This window comes from Suillus fuscotomentosus (assembly GCF_016647785.1).
Source record: "Suillus fuscotomentosus strain FC203 chromosome Unknown F5891scaffold_14, whole genome shotgun sequence".
Taxonomy (NCBI): domain Eukaryota; kingdom Fungi; phylum Basidiomycota; class Agaricomycetes; order Boletales; family Suillaceae; genus Suillus; species Suillus fuscotomentosus.
The window spans coordinates 821,051-847,856 of NW_024539526.1; the positions used below are offsets into that span (position 1 = coordinate 821,051).

Here is a 26,806-nt window from a genome sequence, read left to right on the forward strand (position 1 = left end):
TTGAACTTGATAACCAGATAGCCTACCCAAAAAAATCCAAAGCTTAATAACATGAACGACACACACATTTAAAGAATGAAGCGAGGTTCTGATAGAAGACAGTCCCTGTATGGAAGACAGTCCTCGTATGGAAGATAGTTCTCGTATGGAACAAAGGAACCTGCATGGTGGATCAGGGTGAGCTCGCCCGCAGCCTAACTGAAAATGACGAATCCTGTTTCAATTCCCAATTCGCGCAGAAACGACTCGGGGGAAGCACTAACCAACCAAACTAACACATCGAGGTCAAAACTTCCCTCCAACTCACCAGATCACGGTACAAAGAATACTGGTAGGTGCCACGATTTCAGGGTCAGGGTCCAGATGTTTAACAGAGTGAAGGCACAGGCGCACGTCCTTGGCTCAAGTAGGACAAGAGAACAAAGTTCATGCCATTTACTGACGAACAAGACTGTGACAGATGTTAGGTGAGCTCTGTCATTCCAGCGCCAGAACAAGGTCGATCTATTCAAAGATCATCGTACCATGAGATAACTTGATGGCGTGGGCCAACTTAACTGAGGAACTGAGTCGTATCAGAAGGTTGTAGTTCCGCGCCGAAATACGTAGCAGGAACGTTGATATTTGCATGTTACGGATGGGTACCTGATATGATTATTAGCAGTGAGTGGTACTATAGCTTGAAGCATGCGTGTTTTACTTCGGAGAAATTTGGGGTGGAGCAACACTTAGCCTAACTGAACTTCCGTGTGGGATACAGTAGTTATGGGTATGCATGACGCGTTATCTATGGTGTGCCATGCTAGAGCACGATGACTATATTGTTCGAGGAACAGGGAGGTGGATCCGGATTATAAGAGGTGAAGGAGATGGTTCGGGTTCGCTGTTGAATCGCGGGGAAGTTGTGTAGGCGGAAGATAGACTGAACGATCGAGATTATTATAAAGGCGGAACCGAAAATGTGAACCTATGTTTATTTAGTAGAATGTGTGAGCGTCGACTCAAAATCGGACAGATCAGAGATCGTGGATGAGTGAATTTGCAGGAAGCACAGGGTGCTATGTATAAAGTTATCGACCTTTGATGATAAATAAAATAGGACATGCATGGGATCAGTATGTCCACAACCGTGCTTATGTACACTGTAAACATACATTTCGTGAATGGGTGCCCCATGGTGATTTATTGTCGTTTTCCTTGTATCTTACAGCCTGGCGCTAATAGCGAATAGGTAGGATTGGCTCTGCGCGTATGGAAGCAAGGTCTACTGCTCGATCGATTGCTTCGTCAATCTCTCCGATGAGGACACTGTGCATGAGAGTGTGAGAGCAGTATTGTAATTGAGTGATCTCACGCACATCATATCGCCTTTAACAAGGTAGAGACCTAGTTCTACCTCTTCTACACCTTCGTCGATACTATAGATCCTCTCTTTTGAATCGCTGAGGACGACATTTGACTTTTGGTCGTAACCAGCTAGGACACCGACGATGGCTCTTCCGTCTTGCAGTACCAGAAGGACTCGCCCTAAATTATTATCATTTATTATCGAGATGAAAAAGAGAATGCTTGGACTTGCTATCGACGTAACCCTGCAAGCTTGACATTGAAGTTGCAGTAAGACGGTGTGTGGCTGTGTTTATTTCCAGGGGTCGTTTTATCCCTTTTATCTACTCGGGTCTCGTCACTTCTTCCTTCCTACTTACGACGACGCTTCTTGCTCGTTGTCATTAACGACGTCGAACCACCACACACGACGCCAATCGCGACTCTCGACGATGGAGAAACGCGAATTAGAGAAGCTTGAATCTGTCGAACTCGAGGAAGTCCGTCAAAGCAGAGACCTTCCTTCACCTGCCACCGCACAACAACCTCGCAGTCGTGCAAAGTTTAGTGCAGCTACGATCATTCCAGTGTGGATTGCTCTTAGTAGTGGAGTCATCATCTACAACAACTACATCTACAACACTTTAAACTTTAAGTTTCCAGTCTTTTTGGTCACTTGGCATTTGACTTTTGCGGTAAGTTTTTTGTATCTTCTTATACTCTACTGACACTTCGAGTAGGCTATTGGAACCCGAGTCCTTCAACGTACCACGCATCTCTTGGACGGTGCAAAGGATGTACCAGTCAGCAAAGATATGTTCTTGCGCTCCATCCTACCCATTGGTCTCCTTTTCTCTGGCAGTCTTATCCTCAGCAACACTGCTTATCTATACTTGAGCGTGGCCTATATTCAGATGCTCAAGGTTAGTCCATCCCACACTTTTGTGTTATCTTTCTCACAGTCTTGGTGTCGTTGCCTTTGATAAACTTCCCCGTTTCTGTAACTTTCATTCAACCTTCATTACCACCTCATCTCCGCTTCTCCGGTACTACACACGTCCCTTGTTTCACGTTATGCCTCATGCGTATTGCTTTGGATATTTCCCGTACTAACATCTACACAGGCCTTCACCCCCGTAGCGATCCTACTCATCACATGGGCCACTCGCATTAGTGAACCTTCCCGCAAGCTACTCCTCATCGTCCTCATGATCTCTTCTGGTGTCGCCATCACAAGCAAGGGTGAAAGGTTTTTCAGTTGGATTGGGTTTTGCATCCAAGCTGGAGGAGTCGGGGTGAGCACCACTCTACTCCGAGTCCAGACACACACCTAACTAACCTTCCTCCCAGTTCGAAGCTACCCGCCTAGTCCTCATCCAAACCCTCCTCCATGGACTCAAAATGGACCCCCTCGTCTCTCTCCATCTCTACGCGCCTGTCTGCGCACTTATCAACCTCTGCGTCATACCTTTTACCGAGGGCCTGGAGCCGTTCCGCATAGTATGGGGGAGCATCGTAGGATCTTACAGCCATGCCATGTCCGCAGTGTCAGGCGAAGCCGCATCCAACGCTACTGTCGCAATGGTCGGTGCGTCAGGAGAGTTGCTCGCTGCCATAGGCGAAGAAGCAGCACCTCACATTACCCCATTTTTTCTTCTTACAAACGCGCTGCTCGCGTTCTTGCTAAACATCGCTGCTGTGTTTTTGGTGAGTGCTGGGAGTGGGTTGGTGTTGACCCTTGCGGGGGTACTGAAGGATGTGTTATTGGTTGCGGGAAGTGTGGTTATTTGGGGTGGATCGATTGGCATTTTGCAGGCTCTTGGTGTGTTTTTGTTGGATTTGATTTTGATGCTCGTCCTGTACTGATGACTCGCGCAGGATACTCGATAGCGTTGTGTGGTCTGGTGATGTTCAAGGTGTCGGGTGGGAAGTGAACAATTGATTGTTTGATACCGGACTTTGCCCTCTACCACTTACCGCTTGTGCTCCCATATTGCTCTGGCTTCCTTATGCGACTATATTCCCAGCACTTGGTTTTCATGACTTGCTTGAAGCGGAGTCATCCATACGCGCTGTCGACCGTCTATCTTGGATTCCCTTCCCACCACCACCACCACCACCTGATGGACGATGACAGTGGTCCTTTTGCATATTATTGCGCACTTTGTTTTTTTCTGTTTATCGTCGCATTTTGTACATTCAGTCACTCCCTCCCCCTTTCTCTTCCTGCTACAGTTCTTTTACCCGCATTAGCCAACGACCCTGTGACGACGTTAAAAACATAGACATTTCACATGGACATGCTTATAACGCATATATAGACTAAGACTTGCGTATATCCCCCTTTCATTTCCACTTTCCCTCTACGTAACTTTTGCCGTAGCTTGACCCGGGTGTTTTACTCCTACTGATGGACTTGTTGCCTGTCTTTTTGTGTTTACCATTTATGCTTTGCTGTTTCATGTTTTCTTCCTACCCCGCTCTCGTACCGTACGTGCTCGACCCTCCTGCTCTCCTCCAATGTGGAGGCCATGCCAAATTCCATGAACTTTTGCAGTGCTTTTGATTTTGCTACGTGTACATTCATGTTTATTAATAGGTTTGGTTCCATGGAAGCAATACTCACACCGTCACTTGTTCTTTCCATTTTGGATCACGCTGTCTGGGCGCTGCGTGCTCTTGCGCACGTTGATTATTTACGTCCTGGATTTTGGGTCTCATCCTGTTACAATCGTATATCCCATTCATCAGCTTGTACAAATTGCCTATGGTTCAAGTGACTGTCGTACTCCGTCTTACGGCAGTCTCGGCGATAGTGTATGCTTCCTCCTGCTTGAGGGAGGTATTCCACCACGACGTCCTTGTACTTCTCCGCGGCGTAGTAACGAGCGTGGCGCCGGGACGCTGCGTCATGCTGCCGATTCGACAGCTCGAAAGGCTTGCGCAACACAGGATTCAAGATATTAGGTCTTAGTCCGCCGGGACGCTTGAATAACAGCATCAGATATTCATCCAGCATCGCACACGCGCACACGGAGCAAATTTTCACGGACATGAATGCATGACCGATCATTCTTTCGATCTGCCGGAGGACAACCGTTGAGACGGCGAACTCGATTCATGCTGACAAACGGGTTGCTGTCCAGATGAGTTCATTTTGACCAGACGTGTACCGTTTTTTAGGGTACGGGAACGGACCTATGATGGCGGTACCAAGGAAACCCGGTGAGTCATATCACTAAATTCCACACGTCTACACACTATCCATGCAGTGTGGGTAAATGAAACAATGTTAACGGCATGGCAAACTTAAGGGATAACGCATAAGCCGCGGAGCAAGGAGCAAGGAGCCATCAAATTTGATGAGCTGGCGCACGAAGCTCAGGATCTCATTTTCCACGTCTTTCGGGCCATTGGGATAATGCTACCTATACCTGTGCTGATACGGTGAAAATTTGATTCGTCTACTGCTTGATATGGCGGACCAAATCAAACGATCTCATGGAGCGTCCTGCAAAGGTTTAGTCGACGGGCCTCCGAACGAAAATGAAGCGAATCGAGCACCCTTCAAGATTGTAGAAAAGTTATTTCTACCATTGCCATAAGGAACAATACTCAGCATATGGAAGCAAGTTCCTACTACAGATCGATATCCGCCCCCCCCCCCCCCCCCTTCAGATTCATTTGATCCCGGGTCGCGGCGGCATCTTCACAAACGGTACGCTTCTCTCATGTCCTCGTTGTCTTTACTGCTTTGACGACACATGGTGACGCTGCAGCTGCCAAGGACTGCCCTTTCTGGTGCACACATAATAATGAATGCAGCGCCTGCAAAAAGGGGAAGCACGTCAGTACTCAAGAGTACATCTTTTGCTTCTGAACAAATTTTATTTTTGCTCGGGCAGAATAAAAATTTCATGGGAGAGAAAAATTGTGGCGTCTGCCGTTTCCACCAAGCAATACCATTACTATTCGAATCCACATGCTCGACATATACTCTCCATTCCTCTCAGATCTCTGCTTTGGTAATTTCTTAGCTTCCGCATGTCGTGATGAACCAGCCTTACACGTGTCGTACTTATAGAAAAATCAATAGTAGCCCAACGGCGGTCTTGTATCTAAGCTATTAGTAATTGCTTGGTGACATTCTCTTCGTCTTATCTATCACCTCAAGTCCAAGTCTAACTGAGCTCCGTCACGATAAACCAGCTTACTCTAAAATCACCCTTCGCAGCCTAGGTTTGGCCAACCTGTGGCAAGGCGATAACCCAACATTTGTATGTATTACAAGTATATGATACATCCCGCTCAATTCTCGGAGCACACCACGTCCGGAAAAAATATTGTCACTTGACTGTCATTTCATCTGCATCGTAGTCTACACGGGTCCGGGTCGTAATAGTTTATAAACAGCTACACAAACGGCCAGTTCCGTGTACTTTGCCCTTTCTGTAGTGATAGTGAATTGGTAAACGATGAACGATGTTAAATAAAGATCATATATCACGTTATCGTATCTGTCAGGAGCACCCGCTGCAAAGTGATGTAAGATCTCAGAGCGATAAAAACCGATTTCCTCACGCGAGAGGAACATCGAAAGAAGACGAGGCCGAAACGGGTTGCCAGGCTGATGAGTTATGTAGGGGACCTTAAAGTGATTGGAGCGGAAGTCCAGGACAATGTGGTGGCTGATAGGCTGCGATAGGTGCGATCCGGATATGGTTGTAGTGCAGGGCACGGCACATGGGGCTAGACTGCAATAATGGTATTAGTAGAGTGGTGCAGCTAAGTTGTGGACCACCTACGTGGAGTAGACAGTGTTCTTTCTGTGTAGGCCAGACACTGGTCAGGATGTCAGACGGAATGTCGTATATGTGAATCTTAGCATTCCAGTTCGGGTAGTAACCCAGTTGGTGAGAGGACGAGAGTGTGGTAAGGTCGGACGTTGACTCACGAAGCGAGGAATTGATGGTCTTGCCACTGGAAGCATTAGCAAGGAGAGCATCATCAAATGAGAGTACTAGACCTAAGACTATCCAGGTATGCCCTTCCAAGGGAGCTCCGACAGTCTTCAGCGTTGACTCGTCGAACTAACAAACCGTAGTGGGGCTGTTGTCAGCAATGCGGCTACGGTGTTTTTGTTTGTCTTGTTCCCAGTGCACTCACACCCAATGTTTGCGATTCGACATCCCACGCCTCAAAGGTGCCTTGAGGTGTGGGATGTCGAATCACAGACTGAGATGTCCCTGTGGTGCTTGGTTTGACTGCGAGCTTGTTCAACGAGTCTTGCGGTGAGAATCACTGCGAAATCACATCACGCATGGGCTTACTTAAGCACTGCCAAAAGCGAAAGAGGTGCGTCTGGTGGGCGAGGCTGGTCAAGGAGTCCAGCGCGGGGCAGGACGCGGACGGAAAATTCTGGGAAAGGTCGGAGTAGGTAAAGTAGTCAATTATGTGGCTTCGTAGAGCTGCCGAAACTTTTTTAACGGTGCGAGCGTGCTGCAGAGAGCTTTGCGTGGCGTGTCACCACCGTCGCTGCCGAGCGTTCCGAGCGGGATTCGAAAGGACTTGCAAATTTCTAGCCTTAGAACCGGCTGTGAATTTTAAAGTCCGAACGGGCTGTAACTTACGTACATGACAATTCTCATCTCGTTGTAGTCTTTTTGTTTATAAAGTTCAAGAGCCTGAGCGCTGTCAGATCTGAGCCTGTTTTCAATTACAAATACGTGCTCTTCGGCCGCCTTCCCCGCATTGGAGTTCACAACGATGACTGTAATGCAGATGACATACCAAGGTTGGTTTAAAACTCCGAGTGTTGAACTGGCATTAATGGTATGAAAGGTCATGCATTCATGGAGGGCCCCTCATATATTGTCTAGTACGTTATCAGATCGGTTTCGGATCCAGAATTTGACCGAGTTATGATACGATTTACAAGCTTGGGACGAACTTGGCCTGTAGCCTCGTGACTACCCTGGCATATACTACTCCGGATGCTCGAGTGGCCGTCAAGATCCCCCAATCCTAAAGACGTACGTCAGAATGGTGACGAGTCAGGCCGATATGTTCGTCTTCGGGCGTTACCATGATAGAGCAAGTACAGATTTGTGTCAACTGTGTTTTGTCATAACCATAAAATGGAACTCCGTGTCTGGAAAGAGGACTAGTGTCCGACCGCGACGATGCGAAAGAAAATCGGACGACTTTCGGTAGGACGGTTGAACACCGTAGCGCGTCGAAGAATAAGATCTTGTGAGCTGTTTTCACCACCGGGACCGCGGATTGAGATTATTAAGCTAGATCAGTTCATATACCTGGATGGATTTAGGGCAGCGACGGACGAGGACTCATGCGTCCATTAAACATGGACAAATACTTACGAACAGAGTCCAGAAGGCGTTATTCTACTATCTGTGATGCAAATTGAGAGGTGTAGGTGTCATGTGGGATTACATTCTGGTATAACATATAACTATGTAATAAGAATTCGCCGGTCTAAGCTCATCGGGCATACTTGATCAAGTTCTGCATATAGAAACCACTAGATCGTTCAGGAAAGTTGTATGAAGAGAAGGATGAGAGAAGGTTCATCAAACTGGAACAAAAGGTTTAGGAAGGACGGCTACTACGGCTAAGATAGGAGGCATTATCCTAAACGCGGAAGCTGAGTTTTTAGCACAAACAAAAGATTACAGTCTCAACATAGATGGACGGTGGCCTACGGGTCTGATAATTAATTAATCACTTACAACCACAAGACGCTAGGCAAATCGTCAAAAATAAAACAGGACAGCGTTTTTGGAGTTACAATCTCCGGTCAGATACCACGAATTATAGGCTCCCCAGGCTGTAATGTCCCATGTCGGAAGTTGAAAATTGAAAGTTGGACTTGTTTTCTTTTTTGGGACTGGCCTAGCGTTCTGCCAACGGCTGTAACATTTGGTTTTCCCACTTACACGCTAAGAACACCTTTCCAGAGTTCTGCCATGAAGTGACGAAACAGATCAATTGTTCTGCATGGTCAGGCGAAACCGGTTGTGCCGGCAGATGATGACCCTAAATACGTAAGTAGCACTTCTAGCACAATCCTCGGTCGATCATGCACATGCATGCATGCAGGACGTCCGGGTCTCGGCTCGCTGATATGACCGCAAAAGGAAGATCGTACTACTCGCCTTCGTAATTCAATCGAATGATTGCTCGTGACGCGTGACATGCCGTCTGCATAGGCTGAAACTATATTCCCATTCATGATAGCGGCATGATCTAGCAATTGACATATATCAGCACTTCAAAACTGATGAAAGTTACGGCTGGGGATTAGCACGAGTGCGCTACTAAGTAAATCAATGACTGTGGTCCAAGACATTGGATGTTACTGCGGTGGTCACGTGTTCCATGGAAGTGACCGGTAAGTACAGAACCCTAAGCAAGGTAATTCGACCCCAGAAGTGGATCAAGTGAACTAGCCTGCATATGAATCAGCTGTCAGCATCGATGTAGCTGATGAGTAATTGCCCTGCAAGGGCCCAGTGGCACACCTCTGCCAACGGCTGTGACATTTGGTTTTCCCACTTACACGTTAAGAACACGTTTCTGGCAGAGTTTTGCCATGCAGTGACGAAACGGATCAATTGTTCTGCATGGTGTGGCGGTCAGGCGGAACCGGTTGTGCCGGCAGATGCTGACCCTAAATACGTTGTATGCGGGTTTCGGCTCGCTGATATGGTCGCAAAAGGAAGATCGTACAGCTAACTCTCCTTCGCCATTCAATTGAATGATTACTCGTGACGCGTGACATGCCGTCTGCATAGCCTGAAACTATATTCCCATTCATGATAGCGCGACGTGATCTAGCAATTGACATTTAGCGTGTTTCATTTGAATCAGCATTTCAAAAATGATAAAAGTTATGGCTGAGGCGTAGCACGAGCGAGTGCTCTACCTGGTCCGAGACTCGACTGAAAAATCGCGAGACTTTCTAGATGTTGCTACTATGGTCACGTGTTATATGGAAGTTGCCGGTAAGTACAGAACCTTCATGACAAGCAAGGTAATTTGACTCCAGAAGTGGATCGAGCGAGCTAGCACTTGCCTGCATATGAATCAGCTGTCAGCGCATGTCAGCATAGACGTAGCTGATAAGTAATTGCCCTGCAGCCCAGTGGCACACCTTGAGATTCAATGAAGGGTTGCGGGATCAACCGATGTTCTAGTCCATTGGAAAGGACCAAATGAGGTTGCAAACGTCGATCGAGCCCGGGTTTCGGGTTCGCTTGCAAGCGGCCGCTGGGCTAAGGTTTACAAAAATAACTTTTTCCCACAAATTTAATTCAAAGTCTACGCACTACAGTCTGCAAACAGCTTTTGATTGGTACTTGAGCCACCGAGAGACTTTGGTACTCGAGTACCAAAAAAATATTCGTTCATTTCTAGTATTACATAACTTATAAGAATAGTGGCGGTGCCGAATAGACGGAATCGAAGACTAAGCCTAAATGCTTACTCATCCATCGAATTAGGTAAGTATCTACGAACAGACATTGCGACTAGTAGGCTAACCAACCTCAGGAAAGCCTGTCCCCGCATTAGCACACATTTCTTTCTCCATGATTCCGTTAACCTTGTCAGGCAATTGACTAATTCAACGTCTCTTCCGGCTTTGTCAACAGACTTACAGCGGCGGTGCTCGCATTGCTTCATTGAACGTGGCTTCGAAGCTATAGCTATTCTTAGACAATCGATATTTTTGATTCAGTCCTTCCAATCACCAACACCGCCCAAATTCTGTCTGGCCCGGCAGAAGAACTTCAAGCGGAAACAGAACAAAGTGTCGGACATATCGGAGATACTCAGTACCAGTGTTGAAACTCCTCGATATCATGAGGATTCCATTCGTACCTTGAAGAGTTCGATACGAGGAACAAAACGTGTCGAGATGTTCGGGGGTACGTGCTCGACTTTTTTTACTCTCTTGCCTCGCAATACTTCAGCAGCTATAATCTTTTTTTATATCATCGGGATACCATGTATCCCATTTCTCTTCCGTCCGAAATGCGGTATATTTACGGGACTGATAGCAGGTGCCGGAGCCATGGAATGTCGTAATTTTGGCCCCCGTGAGGTTCAGAACGGTAAATGAACGCATAGCTTTAGATCAACTCGGAACAATCTGCGACAGCTGTGGCTAGCCAGGCTAGGATTGCCTTCACGGAAGGGGCGTACACATGCTCGGAATGTACCAATATTGCAATATTAGAGAGCATGAGATACAAGGGGCCCCGTTGGATGTATAAATTCAATGCATCTTGGACCAGAGACTGCAACCTTCCGCTGCATCGTCCTTTTCAACTTCTTACTCATGGCTAGTCCAACTGTTGCCAACGCATGTTCTGTGTCCGAACCCACAACGCTACGTCAAGATGCTGATATCGAGTCGTCCACAAGCGCAGCTAGTACAATTGACATAGAACATGTCCCAGTCAACGATGACCCCCGTCAATGGAGCCCTGCTAGAAAGGTGCGTGTATCATGTGACGCACTCTGTAACTAATCTGACGTTGTACCTGTAGACAACAACTCTGTGCATTGTATCATTGGCTACAATGGTGTCTGCATTAGCTTCTAACATCCAAAATCGTTTGTTACATGTCTTTCCACAATGAGTCGTTTAATATTGACATGTTCTTGCAGCCTCGAACTCAGCGATAGAAGCAGATCTGCATGCGACAAGCAGCCAGATTAGCTGGACACTGGCAGCTTTCTTAATTATACAGGGGAACTTCCCTCTAATATGGAGCGCCGCAAGTGAAATTAAAGGTCGTAAGGTTGGTCTAGATGCTTTCCACTTCCCGAACTGCGTATTGAAAATTCGTTTATTACAGCCTGTCTATCTGGTAGCTTCGGCTTTGTTTGTGGTAGGAAGTGTCGCGTTGGCACTTTCAAATACCATCGAGGTGATGATCGGCATGCGAGCACTTCAAGCTGCGGGGTGAGTATTCATCCAAAAAGCACTGAGTACTAATTGATCATTGACGCCTTCTCCTGTAGGTCATGCGCTGCCATGGCTATTTCGGCCGCGACCCTGGCTGATATCTACGACACTCACGAGCGAGGGAGCACGATGGGTATCTTCTTTGCTGCACCTCTCTTGGGACCCGCCTTGGGCCCTATACTCGGCGGCTCGTTGTCACAAGCCTTGGGCTGGCGCGCTTGTTTTTACTTCCTGCTTGTCTGTTCAGCAGTCGTATTCTTGTCCTTCCTCATCCTGTTCAAGGATACATACCGACGTGAACGGAGTCTCACCTATTGCTCCGCTTTACAGCGACTTCTTGCCTCCAAAGAACGCGTTCGGAGTCCAAACGAATCTACCATCGCCGGGAACGAGTCTAGCAAGGACCAAACACCCGTCAAAGATGCCGAGAAGCAGCTCCAATCGCCGGATGTTCCAGATAATATCTCAGCGGTAACTTCTACACCAGGGTTGGACGACGTCAAACTATCATTCAAGGACATCAACCCCTTTCCACCATACTTTCGAATTCTGTCGCGCAAGAACAATGTTTTAATTCTTATTGCTAATGGTGAGTGAAGGGTTGTCCTCGTGTGCACGATGTCAAGACTCAATTTCGCGATAGGGCTTATCTTCGGATTCAGCTACTCCCTATCTTACACGTGTTCTCTCACTCTCGCCAATAGATATAATTACGATGCGTTTAGCACCGGCTTAGTCTTGCTTTGCCTTGGCATAGGTGAGATATTCACCCCCCTGATTGTAGCGGATGACTTAATTCCTACGTAGGAAGTATCGCTGGGAGTGTGATCGGCGGCCGTTGGTCCGACCGAGTGCTTGCGAAGATGATGGAAGCGAATGGAGGCAAATGCTATGCAGAAGTGAATATTTTCTACACTCCCACACTAGAACTGTTTATTAACGTCTTTCGAAGATGCGTTTAGAGAGCTCGAAATTGGCAATGCTGTGGGCACCTCTGTCTGTGATAGGCTATGCTTGGGCATGCGAAAAGCAGGCCAATGTCGCTGTCATTTGCGTCATGCTCGTGCTTATTGGATTCACCTCCATGTCAGTAAACTAGTCATTTGTTGTCCTGCTTGTGTTGACATCTACTTCCAGATGGATGTATACGTGTACATTGGCATACCTCGTTGATGCGAACCCTGGTCGCTCGTGCTCAGCGGTTGCCGCAAACAGTTCGTTCCGAGGATCTATGGCCTTTGTTTCGATCATGGTTGCCGTACCGCTTCAAGTGAGTTCTCTCGATATCTACCGTATCTCACAAATTCTGATGCTAGCCTGCTCTCTGTTAAGAATGCTCTAGGAGATGGGGGATTGTATTCGGCATGGGCTGGAATCCTGGTTGTGACGGAATTACTGGTTATATTGGTACTGCGCAAGGGCGAATCATGGCGCAAGGAAAGTGAGGAGCATGAATTTACATGCTAAATTAATTATGAATCAGCCTTTTCTACTACATTTATATGTGTCATGGGATCTACAGGGGGCATGGCGTTTTAGTTCGGGCGATAATATCAAGCCTCAAGTATATAACTTAGGCTACATGTATTTTGGTTTACAGATTTTATATAACATAGAGGATTGCGAAGACTAGGGAGAGTGTTACGACGCTCAAGCTCAGTAGAAACCTACAGGTGGGTAGCAGTGACCACCCCCAGCCACGATCCTCGCCACAGAAAATGAGCAGATCTCACTGCAAGCTGCGGGATTCAGGAGTTGACCGGAAATGGGCAAAGTTCCCACAGTCAAAAAAACGCAGTGGGGGCCTATTGGATGCGACTTCCCGCAACGTTTAGAAACGTTGTTCTAAATCTATATGTTCTCAAGTCCTCGTGCCGACATGCCGCCGTCAAACATCAAGTGTTTTACAAGTCCGCATGTCAAAAGCACCCAGTTCTAAAGTGATCTCTAGATTTAGAGACTAGAAGGGGGGGACTACCCTTCTAGATTCAAATGGTGTTCAAAACAATCAAAACACCTACTACTAGTAACAAACCCGGTGAGTACGTTGTAACCGTCGCTTACATGCCCTATGACACCTCAACGCTGTACATTAGAATCTAGGTACAATTGGTCTGCAGTTTGGAAGGCATTTCTACGTTGCGACGAGTTGCGAGACTATACTCCGACTTCAAGGTTTGAATCAAAAGCTTATGCTACGGGAAGTCACCCATTGGTGATGCATTGGTGATATACCAGCCTGAGGTGCATATGCCTCTACCCAGGTATGGCAGTTGTACTGACAATGCATCACAGGTCCGTTACAGTTGCCCTGTTTGAGCATTAATATGACAGGAACCTGTGCCCCCGTGGCCTTTCTGTGTCGTTTCTGTAACACCGTGTCTAGCCTTATATGCACTGTGTACACACTCGAGTTATGCAGAGAGAATCCCTCCTGTGGCTCTGTACAGGGCTGTCAAGGGGCGTACAGTCCACCCCTATGTTGCTGATATGACATACGTCAGACTAAGTCTAGGGTCTAGCAGGTATAATGCCGGCGGCCGCTGTCGTGTACAAGCCTCCTGGTTGCTCCGAGTCAACTTCATATTCATATTTAAACTCTGTTATAGGATACTATGCATGCCCCATCCATAGCTCAATTGGCCCCCATTGTCCATGTCCAACCCTTCCTCCAGTGATGAAATTGCAAAGCAAGCTCCCGAGAGCGTCTCGAAATCCATCGAAAGCGTTGTAAATACCAGCCTTGTCGACCCCTCGGATGCGCTAAGTTTTCCCGAAGGTGGTCTTACCGCTTGGGGCACAGTGCTGGGCGCGTAAGTGCTTCTGTCCACCAATCTGTCGCTGCATACTCATCATCAACTGCGACCGTTAAGTTTATTGATCCAATTCTGTGGCTTCGGGTGAATTCGACTCGCCATTTGTGTGCTTAAACTACTAACACGTTCCAGATATGTCAGCGCTTACGGTGTCTTCCAGGGCAAGCATATTTGTGAATTATCTTACGTGGACGGACTGACAACCACGATTTGCAGACTTTTATACCCAAAAATACCTAACTAATTCCACACCATCTGCAATCGCGTCAGTAAGCTCTAGATCTACCTAGGTGGTTTCTTGGCTGCTAGTATCTCTGACCTCTACTGCGGTGTAGCTGGATAGGAAGTATCAATGCGTTCTTGATTTTATCAGTTGGTATCGTGTCAGGAAGAATGGTCGATCGGGGCGCATTGTATGTATGCAAGAAGTTCGCATAAAGACGTCCCTGATCATACGTGTTCAGTTACCCTGTGATGAAAATCGGCTGTCTCCTCCAATGTTTCTTCCTCTTTATATTGTCCCTGGCAAAACCAGAACAGTATTATCAAGCAAGTCTCGTTTTTGTTAATGCGCAGCTTCGCTGACCGTATTGTTATGGACGTAGATATTCCTTTCCCAAGGTATCGGTTTAGGTTTTGCAATGGGCCTCACAAATGTCCCGTCGATCGCCATAGTATCGCATCACTTCCAGCGACGCAGAGCTTTTGCGATGGGAATCGTCGCCGCGGGAGGGTCACTGGGTGCGATCTTGCACCCAGTCATGCTCAACAATCTTATCAATGGAAGACTTGGCTTTGCAAACGGTGTTCGTGCGAGTGCGGCTCTGAATGGTGGCTTGCTTTTCATCGCAAATCTCCTGATGCGAACAAGGCTTCCACCGCAACCAAAGATCGTTAGCTACACCCGCGTTCTTCAGAACTCGTCGAGAGATGGTGCTTATATCTGTACCTGTGTAGGGTGCGTAAACTTTGCAATACCCGATGGTATGAACATTCAGGTCGCTTTCACTGCTTAGGATGGCTGCTTTTGAATTCGGGTACTTCTTCGAATCCTTTTATCTCCAGTTAGATTCCAGCCTGCATGGTCTAAGTCAAGGATTTTCGTTTTATTCAGTGCGTATCAGAAACTGCTCAAATAATCAAGAACTGCTTATCACCCCGACAGCTCACTATCCTTAGTTCTGGTTCTTTCATCGGAAGACTTGCTGCGGGTGTTGTCGCTGCATACGTGGGCATCCCGAACACCATCATCGTCTCTTCATTAATATCCTCCGCTGTACTATTTGCAATGGTTGGCCTGCACTCGACCACCAGTGTAGCTGTTATAGCTGTAAGCTATGGAGTTTTTTCCGGTGGTGGTGCGTAGGTTCATGATGCTCCTCCGACACTAACCAAGTTTCGACTCCAGTTGTAGCAATGATGGGCCCGTTGATATCGCATCTGACTCCTGAATTCTCGCATACTGGGTAACCACTTAGCATCTGCCTTTGAATTTCTCTGACGCTACTCAAGCGCACGGATGGGGATAACGTTTGCGACATCTAGTAAGCCTCTGGGTCTTTATTTGGTGGCACCCTGAGTCTTGACACGTATTCACAGGCATGGGGGCACTCGTGGGCACGTGCGCCGTTGACATTCCCTCGACAGTCGCTCACGTTCGGCTTAGGTGCACCAATCTGTGGGGCCATCCTGACGTCGCATTACATCTGGTGGAAGGCTGCTATCCTTGCTGGGGCGAGTGAACCATGTCAAGCTAGCGCTTTCTGTTTTTGGCTAACACGCTAGTCTAGAGTGTCGCTACTGGCGGCTGTATCTTGTTCGTATCCATGCAAGTCATCTTGAAGATGCGTCAAAAGACTTCAAGTGTTTACTCCAAGGGAGCTGGAGTCTGATTTGTGTCACCCGAGCATGTATGTAAAACTATTCGCATTGCACATGAGAGAATTTATATATTTATATATCGCAATAAACGAAACTGTTAGGACATAGGTGCTCTGCGAGCTGTCCTGGGGAATAGCGTACCGGAAAAGAGAGAACAAAAGTTATAGTACGAATGATCAATAGAATCTGTTTTTGATGTTTAGCTTGCAGATGCGGCTTCCATGCTGATTTGATATGATACAACTCCCAATCTTCATCCTCCTCTACTCATCACCCAACCTGCCCACTACTTCACCCATGTTGTACATGGATACTGACTGTCGATGGGTTGAGAATGAATGTCGCTGCTGAAGTCACGAAGTTTATCTAGTTACGCCGACGCCGCTTCACTACAATAATACATCCTTCTATTTAGACATCTGCATGCACCAAATTCGATTCCACATGCTAGAACAACTGAGGAGTGGTCGTGGAAAACGGATCCGAGCTACATGGTATGATATTGCAAGATACGTGAAGATGACGAAGCTTGAAGCTATGATACCAAAGTCCCTGAGTGTCCAAGTGGAGCTCTCACTGGCTGGGCCACATCATGACATGGTGGACGTAGGCGATATAGTTTTCGACGGAGAAATGAGTACGCAGGAGAATGAAAACAAGGGACATGCATAGAATTATGAACGGGAAGAACGTTAGGAATGTGAGTAAATGATTTTTTACATAAAGACATTCAGCGTTTCGAATATGCAGGGGAAGCTCAACGTTAACGGTGTCTGGCTGGCCCTCGCCTGCGGCGCCTAAGTCATCGTGCTGAAGGGCCGGTACATCCACTTACCAAGGGACCTTCTTTCAGTCATTTCCGAACCGAACAGGGAATTGCGTGCGGAGACGATGCTTTGAGCGGTACGCGGGAGACTTAGTAATCAAGGTGCGAAGCTTTACAACTTTGGATCATTATCACTTATATTCCGCGGTTCGGTAGATGCTTATGAGATCATTTCATCTACATTAACAATCCGCGTTCAATCTGGAGAATTGATCAAGTCATATGTAAGCCAAGTGGCTTCCCCGCCCTTGAAGGCATATATAAGTAGGACATAACTTACTGGTGAGTATAGCGATACCAAGGGCACTTCCATTCCACTTTACACCAAATAGCAACCGACTGACCATGGCTTCTAACACCATCACCACCCTCAACTACTTCCTCCCTCCGTCTGACGGCTCTCGGCCTTACACTGACATCTACGCTCCCTCGGGAAAGCCCGTCCACAACTGGATTGAGGACCCGCATGAAGTGCAAATCGAGGACGTGCGCGGGAAGGAGGAACTTTACAAGCTTGACAATGCCGGATTTCAGTATGGGAGAGAGGCACCGAAGCATACCAGCTTCTTGAATGATGATGAGATTGAGCGCGAATACTACCCTGAGAGCATCGACCTCATGAAGAGGGTTACAGGAGCGACCAAGGTTGTCATCTTCGATCACAGTACGTTGACCACCAATTTGAAAACGCCGTCTTGATCCCTAATTCATGTTACAGCCGTTCGTCGCCGTCGCCCAGGCGAGACAGATAGTGGTCCAGAGAAACGTCAGCCAGTCCCCCGGGCTCATGTGGACCAAACCCCTGCGGCGTCCATTGCTCGTGTTCATAGGCATCTCCCGCCAACAGAAGTTCCTTCGCTCCTCAGCAAACGCTTCCAAATCATAAACTTGTGGCGCCCTATTTCGCATGCAGCTGTAGATTGGCCGCTTGCATTATGTGACTTCCAGAGTGTCGATTTCAAGGAAGATTTGTTGCCTGTTGCTCTTATATACCCTGATCGCGAGGGTGAGACATTTGGAGTCAAATACAACCCAAACCACCAGTGGAAGTACTTGAAGGCGATGACCCCAGAAGAGTTTGTTCTTATCAAATGGTGAGCAAAGTCATTCGGGGGAAATGTATGTCGTGCTAAAAGGGTCTCAGCTCTGAGTCGGTCGAAGATGGGAGCGTCGCGAGGCTCGGGCCTCATACTGCCTTCAAAGACGTGAACACTCCAGAGGGAGCGCCGCCTCGGGAATCCATCGAGCTGAGGGCTCTGGTATTCTATGATTAGAAGACGTTACCTTCAAGTAGCGTTAAGAATTAACATAGAGGTCGTACCGTGTTCTGTTGCTGTCTATATAGTTATGCGTACTAGTTGTACTTTACCGATTGTATTCTTGGAAATTTTGCGCAATAGAGTTTGAGATGTTCTTGATGATCCTGCGCGGTTGGGATGCCTCAGGATTGGAGTAGCATTGGTTAAATCTAGTGTAGAAAATTGATCAGCGGGTGGCGAGACTCGGACATCGTAGGAGGTGTTGCCAATTTGTGGGGTCCTATTAGTCGGGGTGCCAGTTGGTACTAAGCCAAGGGCGTAGCTATTTTGACGCGGTCCTGCCGCGCCTGCCGCGGTCGTGACGCGGCCGTGACGCGGCGTGACGCGCATGTGACGCGGCACTGACGAGCCTTGACGCGGCACTAACGATCCTTGACGCGGCCACTGACGCGCCATTCCTATATTCTATATTCAACTTCCAGATCAAGTTGGATGAGTTCACGACCATTCTTTTGTTATTTTATTTGCCTCAGAGCCATGTACAACTAGGTATACATAAGCCAATGACTATTTTCTTTTCCTCCCTCTCTGAACCCTTCGAGCCTGTGGAGCACATCGACGTTTAACGGGCGGACATTCTTCGGCCGGCAGAGAAGGAACTACAGCTTCGGATAGCTCGTCTGCAGACTCCAAAGATGTAGCATCAGAGTTATCACTGAATAAGGGGCCGCGCTGTCAATCACATAAGTTAGATATCTATCGAACGGAGCAGGTAAAGTCTTCCTCACTTCAAGTTCACTCTCGCTATAATCTCTTGCAGAAACCCATTCATCAGGAATTCCGAGATACACATTCCATCGCCTGTGATGTTGGCCAGCATCCAAACCCCACTGCTGGTTGCCTGCAGGTCCTGCTTCTTCGGAATCCTCGAACATCCTTGCTTCTAGCACTGGGGGCAGGGACCAATTTGCCCACGGATCAAAAATTGAACCCAGTGTGATCTCAGACAGACTCGGATCACCTTGAATTCTAACAGAAAATGATAACAACAATTTAATTTTTGTGTGCATTTTTCTTAGTTTATATCAGCTTGAGCTATATTGTCACATATGAATTTTGTTCAATATATACACACATTTTCACCACACATCACATTTACTCTGTGATATCTTTTTGTTCTGATTTTTCCCTGGGGTCACATGATGACCACATTTTCAATAAGTTATAAACTTACAGTTTGAATAAATTCAAACTGTAATTATTTTATGTCTATTCTTTTGTCATTAGAAGCAAGCTGAGATATTTTTGTCTGTAAATGCAAGCAAGATAGTACTTTAATTTTGATCGCATTCTAAACAACTATTAATTTATATCACCCTATGTTCTTCCTATGTCTATACTGTTGTTTCCCTTATTTATAATAACAAACACAGTATCAGTCAGGAGAAGAAAAATTAACAAAATGTGAGGATAATACATACTGTGTACTGTAAACAAAATTGGTGATAAGATAAAATCAGACTTATCTTTGTTGGTGAATCAAATTTTGACCAAAGTCGACATCGACAGTCGACAGTTAACAGTCAACAAATAAATCAACTGTTGACTGTTGACTGTCGACTGTCGATGTCGACTTTGGTCAAAATTTGATTCACCAACAAAGATAAGTCTGATTTTGTCTTATTATCAATTTTGTTTACAGTGCAAAGTATACACCATGACTACATAGGACATGCCAAAGTTTTGGCAAAATCAGCTGCAATGTCAAACTTGCAGCAATCCAACCTGTTCCGGCCCAAGCCAGGTCTAAATAAGCTGAGCCAAGCCCAGGCCCAGGTCACTGCCCTTGGGCTGCTATGAAGTGTCACAGACGGCGAAAAATTCTACTAGTACTACTTGCTGTCGTGATGTTGCCAAAATGAGCATGAGTACAATGTGTTTGCCTTTTGCCTCCTCCTTCCACGCCCAAGTTCTTCTTTGACTGCCAGCGCAACCTCTTCGCCACCCTTAAATTCCATCAAAATTAACATGGTCGAAATTAACTTTTGCCGAAAATTTCTGTACTGTCATGTGTCTATAGTAGTTGCATTGATTTCACTTACATACTATGTATGTACATTGCTGACAACTGTCTACATACTATCTATCTGTGAAGTTGTGTACATTTACTTTTTGGCACTTCATTCATTTTCACATGCTTGAGCACACCTATGCTTGTCCCGAGTCTAGGGATGGATACTGCATAGGTGATTTCCCAAGCATGTACTGGTGGGTGGCTTCATGACGTGCAGTTGCCTTTTTGAGCAGAGTCACCTGTCACCTTGGTGGCGCACCAAAATCCTCATACATACATGCTGCATACTCATACATACCTCATGTGAGTCTTGCAGTGATTTGTAAGCACTACAAGGGCATGCACCATGCACTTTTGTTGATGAGGTTGCTGGCTACTTGAAACCAGGATTCAACCACATGACTCATCAGGGAAAACCTCCCACATGAACTTAGGATGAAGTAGAAATTTTTTGATAAGGCAGATAAACTACTATGTCTTAGAGCTAGATAAACATAAACCTGCTAGTGCTTAATAATTTCAGAATCATTATGCAATATTATAAAGCACTATCTAAGGTCCATGAAACTATACCTATCTACAATATTTAAGCATGAGATACCACCGGCTCGGGCACAATTGTGTCCACCACGTCATGCTGTGTCGCTGTGTGGTGATAGTTTCGTCTCCTTTCTGTTTCCTATTTGCTCTTCTTCCATTCACTACTATGGCAATGTCTGCTTCATTTCATGGGGTCCAAGTCATTGGTCTTGATTGACAGAAAGAACTTTTTCTTTTTGGCAATACAACAGATTCATTACTACTCCAGAACTTGGAGACATTCACGTCAATGGCAACACCATCAATGTGTTCACATTCAGTGCGAACACTGCCTCAGCTAAAGACGGCATCTATCTATTGGATGCACGTACAACCATTGGTCTGAAAACGGGATGTTCGGTTCATAGCTATATAATAACTTGTTCAAAATTCCAAAGTGACCTGACACTCCTCAGCAAGCATATCCACATCTAAGATTCATTCATCAATATTAGTGTACTGTAAATGTCCTTCAAGTGTGCACTACCCGCAGACTCAGCATATCTCGTGGATCCATCATTATGGACATGCCCAATGTGAAATTACACTGTCCAACAGTCAGAAAAGAGTCTTGTCATCTGTGTATGACCACCACGGGCTTTTAAACCTGCCCATACTGTAGCATTTCACTCGATTCGGCACCACCTGTGACGTGTGACACACTACACCATTTCGTCGTCGCAGCATTTGAGGGTGTGACACATGACAGTACAGAAATTTTCGGCAAAAGTTAATTTCGACCATGTTAATTTTGATGGAATTTAAGGGTGGCGAAGAGGTTGCGCTGGCAGTCAAAGAAGAACTTGGGCGTGGAAGGAGGAGGCAAAAGGCAAACACATTGTACTCATGCTCATTTTGGCAACATCACGACAGCAAGTAGTACTAGTAGAATTTTTCGCCGTCTGTGACACTTCATAGCAGCCCAAGGGCAGTGACCTGGGCCTGGGCTTGGCTCAGCTTATTTAGACCTGGCTTGGGCCGGAACAGGTTGGATTGCTGCAAGTTTGACATTGCAGCTGATTTTGCCAAAACTTTGGCATGTCCTATGTAGTCATGGTGTATACTTTGCACTGTAAACAAAATTGATAATAAGACAAAATCAGACTTATCTTTGTTGGTGAATCAAATTTTGACCAAAGTCGACATCGACAGTCGACAGTCAACAGTCAACAGTTGATTTATTTGTTGACTGTTAACTGTCGACTGTCGATGTCGACTTTGGTCAAAATTTGATTCACCAACAAAGATAAGTCTGATTTTATCTTATCACCAATTTTGTTTACAGTACACAGTATGTATTATCCTCACATTTTGTTAATTTTTCTTCTCCTGACTGATACTGTGTTTGTTATTATAAATAAGGGAAACAACAGTATAGACATAGGAAGAACATAGGGTGATATAAATTAATAGTTGTTTAGAATGCGATCAAAATTAAAGTACTATCTTGCTTGCATTTACAGACAAAAATATCTCAGCTTGCTTCTAATGACAAAAGAATAGACATAAAATAATTACAGTTTGAATTTATTCAAACTGTAAGTTTATAACTTATTGAAAATGTGGTCATCATGTGACCCCAGGGAAAAATCAGAACAAAAAGATATCACAGAGTAAATGTGATGTGTGGTGAAAATGTGTGTATATATTGAACAAAATTCATATGTGACAATATAGCTCAAGCTGATATAAACTAAGAAAAATGCACACAAAAATTAAATTGTTGTTATCATTTTCTGTTAGAATTCAAGGTGATCCGAGTCTGTCTGAGATCACACTGGGTTCAATTTTTGATCCGTGGGCAAATTGGTCCCTGCCCCCAGTGTAGTGCGGTCAGACACTCGAGGTCGACATCAGCCACGAAGCTATTGGTAGGATAGCTTATCGTGAGATCAGCCCAGGCCATCTGCGTGATAATAAGGGTTTCTTCTCTAGGCCAGAGGAGACAATGCTTGGTAAAATAAATTTATTAGTACTGCCTATGGACAATTACAGTGTACGACGTCTAATTCTGTCAGGATGAAAAGGAACACTGTTAGAATATCAATTATTATGACAGATGTCAAGTAAAATATACCTAAGTTATACGGACAGTGTGACAGTTGAGGTAGTGAGGTTTGACGCGGCATGTGGAGGTGTTTGACGCGGCATGTGCTACTTGTGACGCGGCATGAATGAAGTTTGACGCGGCGTGACGCGCGGGTGACGCGGCAGTGACGAGGTTTGACGTGGCGTGACGCGCGTGTGACGCGGCATGAAGGAGGTTTGACGCGGCAACTGACGCGGTATGTGTAGTAGGCCTTGACGCGGCATAGAGTGTGGATGTTGATATTAGTACAGAGACTGCGAAGATATTTGGGAGAACTTGTCGTGGTGTGAGTAGTGCTTGACGCAGCCTAAACGAGGCTTCTGACATGCCATGGTTGGGGCTCGACGTGTTGGTGCAGGGTATAGAGAGTGGATCAAACTTGGCAGGGTGAGGTCGAAGCTTGACGCAGTGAGACAACATTTGACACTGCATCTGAAAACCAACATAGATGAACGAATTAGAGGTAATGCAACAATATAGGACTGACACACAAGATGCATACTAGTAGTATGAACGCAGAGGACAAGCACTGTAAATTTAGTGAGAGGTGAATACAGCACTATAGAGCCTGTACGCAGGCAGACACTCATATGTTGATCATTAACGATGATTCAAAGTGTTTCGAATGCGATATGAAGTTGTGTAAACATGATTTGTACATAGGAATTTGTTACAGTGCCGCGTCACAGGCGCGTCACGACCGCGGCAGGCGCGGCAGGGCCGCGTCAATTTCACCTGGCCCCTAAGCCAAGAAGCATCAGTCACTTGAAGGTCACCTCGAGATTCAATCCAGGCGCTCAAAATTGTCGTTGATCAGTGACTAGTGACGCGAGAGAGCTCATCGAGTTACATCTCCGCGAGTCTGGAGTTCTACCAGGTTCTGCCACTCCGTGGACCAGGCATAAGGTACCAGTTTTGCCAAACGAAACTGGTTGGCAAAATTTGCGAGTTATGCCAACAGCACTACTTTAGGACTGTCAATTTCCCAGTCCAAACTGGCTCAAAAATCATTTAGTACTAGTGCATACCTTCCTGTAGGAGATACTCATATCTTTTCGCTACCTCTCAGGACTGCAGATCTCACCATGGCACTTCTTCGAATTGCGCCTGCCAATTGGCATGGCGGTCTAGTACTAAGCAGTTTTGAACGGGCACTTGAGCCAGCAAAAATTTGTTGGCTTCCTGTTGCACAACAAAGAGGGTATCATCCAGATCCGATCATCTGGTACAAAGCCTATCCGAATGGCCCATCAGTGTTTTCGGTCTTTACTTATCAACGTTCCGCGGTGACCGTCCACTCGGACTAGCACCAAACGAAGTAAGCCAGAGAGATTGGCGTTATCTTTACATTTGGTAACGTAAACGACTGACTATTCACTCCCACCATCACTGATCAGACTCGATGATTCTCATCAGTGTCTCCCTCATTACTGGCGTCTCCCTCCTTGGATGGCTCGAAAACATTCAGCGATGGCCTTTGCAGCGGTGCTTCCAGTTTCCAAAATTTTGGCTTGTTTCATGCTGGCCAGGTCTCCGTCTTTCCAACTTCGCTTGATCTCTTTCCGCTTCCCACAGCTTTCACTTGATCTCTGTATGCTGTTCTGCGTGCTTCATTTCCCACCAGCCGCGCAGCTTCCAATTCTTTCCACGATTTTAATAATCTTGCCCTTCCCCCAATTCGGCAAGCTTCGCGCTAGTGCTGCCGCAGTCCGGTTCCGAACCTCGGTTCGAACCTGAACCTTTCCGAACCGGACGCATGGTCCGGTCCAAGGTTCGGCCAAGACTCAGAACCGAACCTTTCCAGAGGTTCGGGGTTCGGGCTGGTAGTGAATAGGTTCGAACGGGTTCGAACCTCTCAATTTTTGTACGCTTTACACTTTTTTAAAAAGATGTAAGTATTTACTATGTGTCAATATATGCAAATGCATGTGTCTGCAACCCGCGCAGGTTTGAGCCGGGTGAAATTGACGCGGTCCTCTGTCGCGCCTGCCGCAGTCGTGACGCGCTGTGACACAGTACTGCACCGTCACAACATGTTCAAACACTAGGTATCTTATGTCGCTATATGAATTCCAAACACTTTGAACTCTTGCTAATGATTAATATAGGTAAGTACTACTTGGGAATGTTATGAGCCATGCTGATCAAAGTCGTTGCTTATTGTTCGCAGGAAGTGAGTATGTCAAGATTTTCGAGCTCGAACCATTCTGATCCAAATCGTTGGCGGACCAGGCCACCGTTCCTCGTTCGAACAAGAGCCGTGCTGATCCAAGACGTTGGCCACCGTTCGCAGGTCGTGAGTGTGTCGATCCTCGTTCGAGCAACAGCCATGCTGATACAAGTCGTTGCCCACCGTTCGCAGTTCGTGAGTCTGTCGGTCTTCGTTCGAGCTCAAGCTATGCCGCAAGTTACCGTGTTCATCCTCGAGGGTCTCAGGTGGAGACCTGTCAGGGGTAGCTGATGGGATTAGTGTCACAGTGGCTGCTATTGGAGGTACGTCTTATTTCAGTTGTGATGATGTGATAATGGACGACCACCTTTCACTACAGGCTTTGCGCATCGCGCGACGATGCAGGTCGTGTGCGCGGTGATCACTGATCTCAAGTTTTTCACTTTTGGTTTTGGCCGCCGGTGAGTGGTATCGTTCATCTTTCCACCTTTTCTCATGCCTTACTTGAAAATACCACCCTTGGCAGCACTTTCTAGTGCTTCTCACGGTCTGTCAGACCCAGTTTTCCTGTATGACACAACACGTCTCTGAGACATCCCTCTCCCTGGAGGGTCTCCCCCAATTCCTTAAGAGTAATAAGTGTACCCTCGTGGGCCTCATTGGAGGGTTGGCTCCGATTATTGCAGATCACGGTGCTGAACCTCCACTACGTCATCGAGAGTCTCGCCGTGTATCAACATGATTTGGAGCCTCTTGTGCTCCTCTGACGATACATCATACCTTACGCTGTCCCCTCGCCTTTTATATTCCCTATGTTTGTCACTCATACTTATGTTATGTTTTCATCACGTCATTGAGAGTCTCGCCGCTTATCCGAGTCAACATGATTTGGAGCCTCTTATGCTCCTCCGACGATACATCATACCTTATGCTGTCCCCTCGCCTTTTATATTCCCTATGTTTGTCACTCATACTTATGTTATGTTTTCATCACATCATTGAGAGTCTCGCCGCTTATCCGAGTCAACATGATTTGGAGCCCCTTGTGCTTCTCGCACATACGACAATATGTTATGTTTTTCCCCGCCCTTTATTGTATGTTATGTTTTTTTTCTTCCTTTTTGCGTTGTATTTATGTTATGAATGTCACATTTTAATAAAACATATCACATCGCAGTATCGTTATCTTTAAGTTTCATGGCGGTTTCGAACATGTTGTGAAGCAAACAAGAGCGGGCATTGGAGCTGCTATACTGACATTGTCGAAACAAGAGGAAATCGTTAAAACTGCATGGATAGCTACATAAGTACTAGGGTACGAAAGGGACAGGTCAAGTGTAGGATGAGCAAACCACCATAGTAAGTTATCACCGTAAAAAGACGAAGTAAGCATGAGAAGATGAACCAAAATAGCAACCCAACAAACGACAAAAGCACAGGCATATCAAAAGTTGATTATGATGAAGGAGGATGCGGAGGGTTGGTGGGGTCTCGAGTAAATGCTCGTGGGACAGTGTCGTGACGAATGTAGTCCAAAGATGAAGATGCAACATTACGGACATTGTCCGTCCATCTAGAATCCTGGTTATGAGCTCTACCTTGAGGGTACCCACTGTCACGGTATGCTCCTCCACCAAATGCCCGGCGCTCGTCAAGGCCATTGCGTCGAGCATATCGACTTTCATGAGCATAGTCAGGACTGAGCACTGGGCTGTATCGGCTTGGGTATGCACGTTCACGCTCACCGTGAGCATAATGGGACTCTAAGGCCGGGGATGTATCCCGTGTGGTA

General features: G+C 46.4%; 7 protein-coding genes across 7 annotated transcripts; 4 read left to right on the forward strand and 3 right to left on the reverse strand.

Annotated features, from left to right (window-relative positions):
- Positions 1-1,217: 1,217 nt before the first annotated feature.
- On the reverse strand, positions 1,218-1,607 carry F5891DRAFT_1185868 (uncharacterized protein; the record flags this gene model as incomplete). Its single annotated transcript, XM_041366605.1, has 3 exons — positions 1,218-1,308; positions 1,359-1,527; positions 1,592-1,607. 3 exons carry the CDS (start codon positions 1,605-1,607, stop codon positions 1,218-1,220), a joined length of 276 nt encoding a protein of 91 aa, XP_041228794.1.
- A 47-nt stretch (positions 1,608-1,654) lies between these two features.
- F5891DRAFT_120006 (TPT-domain-containing protein) lies at positions 1,655-3,498 on the forward strand. The gene is made up of 5 exons (XM_041368805.1): positions 1,655-2,021; positions 2,067-2,249; positions 2,451-2,621; positions 2,677-3,148; positions 3,205-3,498. The coding sequence occupies exons 1-5, from the start codon at positions 1,779-1,781 to the stop codon at positions 3,258-3,260; spliced, it is 1,125 nt and encodes a 374-aa protein (XP_041228795.1). The 5' UTR covers positions 1,655-1,778; the 3' UTR covers positions 3,261-3,498.
- A 2,169-nt stretch (positions 3,499-5,667) lies between these two features.
- Positions 5,668-7,413, reverse strand: F5891DRAFT_1213482 (uncharacterized protein; the record flags this gene model as incomplete). Its single annotated transcript, XM_041369249.1, has 5 exons — positions 5,668-6,080; positions 6,132-6,416; positions 6,493-6,611; positions 6,657-6,744; positions 7,363-7,413. 5 exons carry the CDS (start codon positions 7,411-7,413, stop codon positions 5,976-5,978), a joined length of 648 nt encoding a protein of 215 aa, XP_041228796.1. The 3' UTR covers positions 5,668-5,975.
- Positions 7,414-10,687: 3,274 nt separating this feature from the next.
- Positions 10,688-12,787, forward strand: F5891DRAFT_947955 (major facilitator superfamily domain-containing protein; the record flags this gene model as incomplete). Its single annotated transcript, XM_041374774.1, has 10 exons — positions 10,688-10,846; positions 10,899-10,965; positions 11,020-11,153; positions 11,211-11,317; positions 11,377-11,909; positions 11,964-12,077; positions 12,128-12,219; positions 12,273-12,406; positions 12,458-12,590; positions 12,653-12,787. 10 exons carry the CDS (start codon positions 10,688-10,690, stop codon positions 12,785-12,787), a joined length of 1,608 nt encoding a protein of 535 aa, XP_041228797.1.
- Positions 12,788-13,573: 786 nt separating this feature from the next.
- Positions 13,574-16,178, forward strand: F5891DRAFT_120112 (major facilitator superfamily domain-containing protein). The gene is made up of 14 exons (XM_041368864.1): positions 13,574-14,133; positions 14,194-14,220; positions 14,269-14,297; positions 14,353-14,401; positions 14,472-14,549; positions 14,601-14,685; positions 14,742-15,094; positions 15,153-15,249; positions 15,302-15,494; positions 15,545-15,602; positions 15,649-15,680; positions 15,736-15,753; positions 15,803-15,870; positions 15,927-16,178. The coding sequence occupies exons 1-14, from the start codon at positions 13,976-13,978 to the stop codon at positions 16,026-16,028; spliced, it is 1,347 nt and encodes a 448-aa protein (XP_041228798.1). The 5' UTR covers positions 13,574-13,975; the 3' UTR covers positions 16,029-16,178.
- A 1,010-nt stretch (positions 16,179-17,188) lies between these two features.
- On the forward strand, positions 17,189-18,117 carry F5891DRAFT_948051 (uncharacterized protein; the record flags this gene model as incomplete). Its single annotated transcript, XM_041374781.1, has 3 exons — positions 17,189-17,507; positions 17,562-17,937; positions 17,988-18,117. 3 exons carry the CDS (start codon positions 17,189-17,191, stop codon positions 18,115-18,117), a joined length of 825 nt encoding a protein of 274 aa, XP_041228799.1.
- Positions 18,118-26,469: 8,352 nt separating this feature from the next.
- Positions 26,470-26,768, reverse strand: F5891DRAFT_1185874 (uncharacterized protein; the record flags this gene model as incomplete). Its single annotated transcript, XM_041366606.1, has 2 exons — positions 26,470-26,595; positions 26,628-26,768. The coding sequence occupies 2 exons, from the start codon at positions 26,766-26,768 to the stop codon at positions 26,470-26,472; spliced, it is 267 nt and encodes an 88-aa protein (XP_041228800.1).
- Positions 26,769-26,806: the final 38 nt, after the last annotated feature.